This window comes from Mustela lutreola, chromosome 4, assembly GCF_030435805.1.
Source record: "Mustela lutreola isolate mMusLut2 chromosome 4, mMusLut2.pri, whole genome shotgun sequence".
NCBI classification, from domain to species: domain Eukaryota; kingdom Metazoa; phylum Chordata; class Mammalia; order Carnivora; family Mustelidae; genus Mustela; species Mustela lutreola.
Genome location: NC_081293.1, coordinates 132,344,823 through 132,352,953, shown reverse-complemented (window position 1 = coordinate 132,352,953; position 8,131 = coordinate 132,344,823). Strand labels below are relative to the sequence as shown.

Below are 8,131 nucleotides of genomic sequence, written 5' to 3'. Positions count from 1 at the left end.
TTTTATAATACACCCAAATATGTAGTTACCATATTTTTCATTTTCTTCCTAATGTAAGCTAATAAGTTTTTAGCAGCTGAACACTTGAAAATCAAGAGGATTTTATTACACTTCCGCATATTTGCCAAATTACTATGATGAAAACAGTAAGAAAATAAGAACAGAATTAGATTTGGTAGAAACATCTACAAGATTGGGAATTTATTAAGGAAAAAGCAGAAGTGGGCTAAGTTGTCATTTGGCTGAAAGTACATGAAAAGCAGAGGCTAGGACTTGGAGGTGTACATGAACGGATAGTTGAACGTGGCTAACAGAAACTCAGGGCACAGCCTTCGAAGCCATAACTCTGAAGAAGTTACAGGATAAACATGTTGACTTGGCCCTCCATGAAGAAAGCAGGTCATCTGATCTGCCTTAGCAAGAACGAGATGCTTCCTTCCTCCTGCAAAACAAGAAAACTCCGTGACTTGAGAGACACGAAACAGTGCGTTGAAGTCAAAACTTCACAGGCCCCAAAGTATTAAAATCCCAGGCCACCTTAAATGTGAAATGACTGATAGTAGCAACACATCCCAATACAAATTATTCTATGGCAGTTGGTAAAATTATGCCTTTACTTTTCTTAAATCTCACCTTGGAGTAGAGTGTGCTTTGGGCTAAAATTATCCCTGGGCTCTCAGTAATCCCAATTGACGTCAACACTTGGAAAACGGCAGGAAACTGAAGGAAATAGTCTCTGCTCTTCCTTTGCTGTAACCTGCTTGGGGCATCCTGTTCCCTCTCAGAGAGGGAAGGGAAAGCAGTTTCAGAGGAGGAGGCTGGTATGCTTTAGGAAGCTGCTAGAAGTCACCGGCACATCTCTGGCTAACATCTTGGTCTAAACAGGAGAAAAGAACCTAATCAAGCCTGGGTTTCTGGTGTCACATTTAAAATTGCGGGGTGCATTAGTGACTAAGCCCATTTGAACTGGAACTTGCCTGGAAGGGTTTTCTCATCTTTCTTTTGGCTCAAACATTGAACAACTGACATTCAAAAGTCAGAGGGAAACAGGGAAAAATGCTTCAAGAGAAGAAGAAGAAAGGTCGCTTTCTTTGAGGTCGCTGCTGCAGTTGCCTTCATAAAGAACTCTCCGAGTGTGAGTGGGCCCTGTACCTTGGTGCGTTCCACCTTGGGGCTAAAGCCGCGGCAGCTACCATTCTGCCATGAAATGTTAAGCCATGGATTGGAGAAGGTATTGGTGACACCTATCACTGATGATGGCCAAAATATATGAAGAATGCCTACAAATTAATGAGGGGAGAATAAAACAAGCTGATTTTAGAAATGGGCAAAAGATTAACTGGTCCCTTTGGAGGAGAAGGACCCTGGAAAGGTGATGTGGTTTGCCTGGGCTTGCTGAAAGACACTGGTAAGAGTAGGTCGGAGCCCAGTGTCTCTGCCAATGCCACAGGGCCAGAGGGTCACAGTGCCAATACATGCATCCTGTGAGAGATGAAGCTCCCTGAGGATGAACATATTGGGGCTGACCTCCTGGGGGCTTCTCGCAGGCCCCACATGTGGCCCTTCCCCACAGCACCACTGCAGCAACACTTTGACCAAAATCTGTATGGTGACTGGTAATGCGGGTTTCGAGTGCTAATGTGGTTCCTGACTCAGCTACTCCATCAATGGGAGGAATTCTACTCCCTTGGTTCCCTCATAGTTAAAATTAGATCAGAAACATTCCAGAAGTCAGAACTCAGCATCGTAAACCAACTGAGATTTGAAGGAGAGAGCTAGATTGGAGAACTGATCTATCAAATCCCCTAATCCTTTGATATGTATGTGTCCCAAAAACGTGAATGGTTATGGGAAAAATATAAAAGTAAATGCAAAACAAACAAACAAAAAACACCAACCCCCCGCCCAGCAACAAACTGCTTTTAAAAATTGCCAACACTCATTTTCCAGAGATAAAACTTTATTTAAGGCATCAAGCAATATACTGAAAGAGGTGAGTCATGCACAAGTAATGTCCTTATTTCCATAATTGTACATTTGATACTCTCTGCCCTCTTAAGAAGGAGGTGTAGTGAGCAAAGATAAGAAGCACACAGCTTTGATACGTAACCATATCAATATAAGTGTTTAAGAAAGTCTTTAAATTTTGTTTTCCTTCTTTGAAAGGAATTTCGGTTTTAGTTCAGAAAAACAAAACAAACTAGTTCTTCTACTGAGGATGAAATTTCTCTCCAGAGTTATTTATGAAATAATACAGCTGCCTTTCTCTTTAAAAGGATTCTTGTCTTCTGGAATTCCTTTCACCAGCGGATCCTCTCCAGAACGTTCTTCAATGTAGTTCTTGATTTCTTCAGAACATTTAGATACCTTAAGAGAAAAAAAAAGAATGAATTAGGTCAGGATTGTCTACACTTCATTAGCACCCTTTAGTGAAATCAACATAATTGAGCACAACTAGCATTTAAAAAAATAAAATAGTATAAAAATAGTTGTACAAAGCATGTATAACATATATATATGTTATATATATATGAATGGCACAATCTATGTAAAATATATTTCTCAGTCTGGTGAGGGTCAAAAAGCTTGAAAGTCATTGTATTAAATAGCTCATCCCAGCAATTTCTATCCATTGTGGCTCATGTGAATTCTCTCCTCTGCTGAAATATAATTATGATCTATTCATAATATTTTACAAACCAAATATACTGCACTTTCAATTTCCCATGCTAATGATCAGGTGCAGTAAGAGATAATCCCCAAATGTTTTGGGCTATGTCCTGCCAAAATTCTCACTTATGGGTGTGTGCCATGTTCTGCAATTTTACAAAATGATAGAAACATTGGAGAAAGTCTGATGCCTGGAGAGGCTGAGGTTGCCCAGTCATACCATTTGTGTCTCTATTCAGGATTCCTTCCCATTGCTTGAGGGCAATGATCATAACAAAAAATTTATCTGAGGTTTATTGGGCTTATATGAGATCCTTGTGTTTATGTAATTAGTTGAAACTTTTTCTGTAATGAAGAAAGGACTGAATAGTGTTTTCAAAATTTCTATCCTTCAGAGACAGATCACAAGTGTGAATTTAAAAAAGAAAAAGGATGAAAAAAGGAAGAAAATAAAAGGATTAGTGTGTTAATGAAGGCCTGCATTGTTAAGAAGAAATTAGTAAAAATTACAGAAGCTCCAGTAAATTCTAATAGAGATCTCTTAACCCTGGGAAACTGTCCCATTGAATTTGTAATCTAGATTAATAATCTTCAAATTGTCTTAATGGTGATCACAAAAACATGCTTGCATATATATATATATCTAATATATATATATATTAGATATATATATTCCAAAATGTACATAATTATGTAATGATATCTAATTTACTTATTTTATAAATAAGTATAAATGCTACTGTGTTATACTTAATGTGTGATTATAAAACATAAACTGAAAACTGAAAATCTCAGAAGAGATTTAAATCTAACCAAAATCAGATATTTTTAATATTATACTCCCATACACCACATACTTTTTGCACACAAAGTGAAGACCACTGTTCTAAAATTTAGAACGAGGGGCACCTGGGTGGCTCAGTGGTTAAAGCCTCTGCATTTGGTTCAGGTCATGATCCTGGTGTCCTGGAATGAAGCCCGGCATCGGGGAGCCTGCTTCCCCCTCTCTCAATCTGCCTGCCTCTCTGCCTGCCTGTGATCTCTGCCTGTCACATAAATAAATAAAAAATCTTAAAAAAAAAATAAAATAATAGAACTAGGTGATGGAGTTAGATGATTTAAAGTGTGGTAAAATAAAAATCTTTTCAAGTGCCATTCTCTTGGATAACAACTGCTCTTATTTGTTGCTGACGTTCATAGTGCACACATTTTATGGGAATTGTCAGAAGTACAGACGCAAGTAACCACAATCTGGGGTCTGTCTTCCCACAGATAATTGTGGGTAAGATTAGAGCTCCCCCAAATTGTATCTGTTTCTATAGAGGCTTCTTCACTAGGTTTCCAAAGAGATCTGTAACCTCCAAAAGTACATAATTACTCCTCTGAGCATTTCCTTCCATGATCAAGAAGATGTGTTTGAGCAACAGTTAGCTGGAGCCAGAATTCAGCCTGTGGATTCTGTGTCCTTGGCCTGAGCAGAGCACACAGCTCAGACATGAACAATTTATTGACAGAATAATGAACTAGTTTATCAGAACACATGTGTTTTAGTACACGTCTGTATCATTACCTATGAGGTCTTAAATAAGGAGGTACTTAGCCTCCTTGGGATTCAAGTTTTTGATCCTTAAAAGGGAGAGCACTGAATGATCTAAGAGCCATAATGGTTGTAGAACACTAACACTCTATAAACTGAAGTGTGTGGTAACATGTTTGAGTATTATCATTAGGATTCAGATACCTCTCCTTGTATCTGCTAAGGCTCTCTCTGAAGGTTTCTCTCCCATTAGCATACACTTGGAGTTGGAAACTGATTCAGTAGGGTGTGTCCTAAGGAGAGGAGGTGGGGAGCTAGCTGGGAGGAATGGCTCAGGAATGACACCTTCAATTTCTACACAGTCAGTTGCATCCAGGTCCCTGCCCAATTTCAAATTTGAAGCTTAAAATACCTAGAAGACACTTGTCTCTTTTTTTCTCCTAGAAGTTCTGTGCACTCTGGTATTAGGATATTCCAACTTTGTACAAGGCTATGCTTCAGTATATGTAACTATGTTTGATATGTCACCTCTAAGATGCCTTGTGTGAAAAAGTCTCAGTGGCCAACACGGACTGCACTTTGTCATCCACAAAATGGGTTCCTTAAAGTTTCAAGAAACTACCCTACTCTTTGGGTACCGTAGCTTTGCTTATTCCTTTAAGCACAGCAGTATTTTTAAAGGTACAAAAACTTTCAACATGGAGAGAAACAACCTTTGCACTCAAACATCTAGGAAGAATAGGGATTTGGAAGTGAAAGATTAAATTTCAGAAAAGAAATGTGTATAAAGTAAAACTCAAAAACATCCGCACCTTCCAGATAGCACTCAAATGTTCATCTTGAGTAACAGGACTCTGTCATGAGTAGATTTACCATAATTAGAGCAGGAAAGTAAAAGAGCTTATTTACTATAACTGCTTAACTTACATTGTTTTCCTTTTCTATTTTTTTTTAAAATTTCTAGTATTAAACCATAGATAAATGAAATCAGTTTACTTTTTTCTTGCTGTGGAGAAAGGAGTGGATCATTTCCTAAAAAAAACAAAACAACAACAACAAAAACTATCCAAAAACCTATTCCAGAACTTTAGGTTGCCTGATTGAGGAAAAAAAGGAAGAAATGCATGCTCAAGCTAGCAGTAAGAAGTCAAAAGTACAAAATCTCCAGCACGTTTTGGTGGAGACTTCTGAACACTGAGACATACGTTCTTACTGAATTTGTAATCCACTTCAGTGGTCTCTCAAATTTTACATCATGATCACTAAAAAGAATTTTTGTATGTACCCAAATATATGTATAATTATTTATAAATAAATGCAGATACTGCTGTACTGGTTCACTGTGTATACCTATAAACCAAGTGGAAGGTATAAAGAGATGGGAGTTACGAATAAAAATAGAAATTGCAATGTTTTGTTCCCAAGCCCCAGTGAGCTGTTCATTGCATACCTCTGGAGAGGCCTGGTGAAATTCAAAATTATGTAATTCAAATTACCTAAATTAAATATGAATTAAATAGTGATTAAAAAGCACTAAAATACCATTCTTTCCCATAATGAAAAAGATCAAGGAACTAAATAGCCATCTGCCTTTTTCCTACATTTTGAGTTTTTAAAACCAAGGAACAGCAGGCAGAATTTTTTGTCCATTTGCCCAGTCCTAGGCTCAGATGTTCTGACATTTGGCTTTAAATTACTCAGCCGACCCTTGCTCTCCTTTACCTCCGATGATTTCCCCACACCAACTGGCAGTTCCCAGGTACCAACAAAAAGCCCTACTTCAAGAGAAGCTGGGGGGGGGGGGGAGATAACAAAAACCAGAAAAGCAGTACTGCTTTACTGTAACAAACCAGGAAAAACTGCCCTTGGTTGATTTCAGAGAAGGAAATGCTCTGGGACAATTTACCTGTTGCCTCTGCAACTTCACTTCTTTGCGAAGTTGCTCAACTTCCATCTTCAGCTTTTCCTTTTCTGGCAAATCTTCAATGTGAAGGGCCGGCATTTTCGCCTCAGAACCGGGCCTGGGGATAGCTCTGGAAGCGGAGAGGCTGGAAGTGCAGCAAATTAGGACGCGCCCCAAAATAACTGCGGTGCCCGCGCACCCCGCCCGCCGGCCGGCGTCGGACAGGACCGCCTCCCCGCCGTGCTCCCCAGAGCCCCTAGAGCTCGGCTGCCTGCGGGGCGGCCCCACAAGCCGACCCTGCCCCGCGTCCTCGGCTCTTTCTCAGGCCCCCTCGACTGCGGGAAGCCTGCTCTAGCGAGCCCCGGAGGGTTGAGTGGAGCCTGAGAAGCTGGGCGCTGCCGGAGCTCACGGCGGGATGCTGGCCCCCTGCCGGCTCCCAAGCCTGCCACGCCCGCGGGGGACTCGCCAGGGCTGTGGCCGGACAGTTGGGGTTGCACTAGCCGACTCTCCTGGAGAAACAACTGAAGTTTTACTTTTTGTTCCTTTTTTTTTTTTTTTTTTTTCCGTTCCCAAGTCACATCCGGGTTTTGTTTGCGAAGCCAGAAAAGGAGGACACTAGCCTGCAGGAAATAACGGCCCTTCTCCTCTCCAAGTTTCAAAAATATACAGCGTGTTACTTTTCCCCAGTTACATGCGTGTTGTGGGAAAAGGCCCAGGAGGAGAACAAAACTGAGCTGTAATCTCAGAAACACCCACCATGTCTGTTGATGTGTATCCATCCCGTCTGTTTAATGCCTGAAACATAGTGACACATTGGGGGGGTCAAGGGGGCCTTGGGATGTGAATATTGTTTCCAATTTGCAGGGCCATTTTCGGACATTAATGAACTGTCTGCAACTTCCACAGCAGAGCTCTTACTCTTTCTTCAGGGGAATGTTTTGTAATGATATGGACGACACACGGATGATACTAGAGAAGACAGAAGAAGGAATCTGAAAGTTCTTACCAGGAAGTGTTTCCCCAATCCCCATCAACCGCGGTTTGGGTGACTGTCGACACCAAGGGTTAGGAATTCCTGGCTCCCGCAAACTTCCTGGAGGTCGGCAGCGGATTCACTCAGCTTGGGCTTCTCCGCTCTCTGGAAAGTAGTATTCATCTTGCTGCCATTTTGTAAAGCCAGGAAAGGTGTGGGGCCTGACATGTTTACCTGCAATACAAAGTTTCTCTTTGACTATAAACTAAAACTTTATGTTTGGTTTGTTAAAGATGCTCAAGAGCCTAGAAGAAAACTAAAGCACAAATATAAGAAACCTTCCCAAGCAGTTAGATAATTCTCTCTTTGGAGATGACCTCCTTGCCTAGAGAGTCAAATTCAAGTTAAGTGTGGTGGCCTGAATGGAGAATTTCAGGGTACCTGGGCTTAGACACCCCAAGCCACTCCCTATTTTATAAGCACAGGCTTTTGTTTGTTCCTAATTTCTCTCTAGGTTCTACCCCCTTGTCCTCAATGAATACACTGGAGGGACAGGAACAATTAGCTACTTGGTAAGAACTCTGGGTCTAGTCCCAGCTCTGCCACTGGCTATCACTGGAAAAGTCATTTATTTTTTTCTGGATTTTGGTTTTCTAATTTATAAAATAGACAGTGGGCCAGGGGAACAGTGAATTAGCTAAGGTATGTTACATTTCTAATTGCATTTATATATCTACATCTGATAAATCACATTCATGAAGAAAACTGTTTGGGAGCTTTTCTATATTTTAACTACCACACATTCCAGGATCTCCCAGGCTCAAAGAAGTTAAATAAGCTTCTAGAGGGCCCCCCACCCACCGTTAGTATGCAAGGTGAGCCAAGACAAAAAACTCACATCTGTCTCCAAAAGCAATTAATGATTTTTGATTCCCCATTGCTCAGATTTAAAAGGTTGGTTAAAAATAAATAAGTTAGTGAAAGTAGTTAATATGGCCCAAATTAAATAAGTTCAGCACCAAATCAAATAACCTAGTTAAGTAACTTA

The 8,131-nt window shown here is 40.5% G+C and overlaps 1 protein-coding gene across 1 annotated transcript; it reads right to left on the bottom strand.

The window, feature by feature from the left end:
• Positions 1-1,942: 1,942 nt before the first annotated feature.
• Positions 1,943-6,599, bottom strand: GNG11 (G protein subunit gamma 11). The gene is made up of 2 exons (XM_059171145.1): positions 6,114-6,599; positions 1,943-2,367 (listed from the first exon to the last, which is right to left on the bottom strand). The coding sequence occupies exons 1-2, from the start codon at positions 6,207-6,209 to the stop codon at positions 2,242-2,244; spliced, it is 222 nt and encodes a 73-aa protein (XP_059027128.1). The 5' UTR covers positions 6,210-6,599; the 3' UTR covers positions 1,943-2,241.
• Between the last annotated feature and the right edge of the window lie 1,532 nt (positions 6,600-8,131).

Bases quoted from the DNA above. Each gene is read 5' to 3' on its own strand.
- GNG11 (XM_059171145.1), bottom strand. From the start codon at position 6,209: ATGCCGGCCCTTCACATTGAAGATTTGCCAGAAAAGGAAAAGCTGAAG. The intron at 2,368-6,113 runs GTAAATTGTCCC...TTTTCTCTTAAG, and splicing joins TGAAGTTGCAGAGGCAACAG to GTATCTAAATGTTCTGAAGA.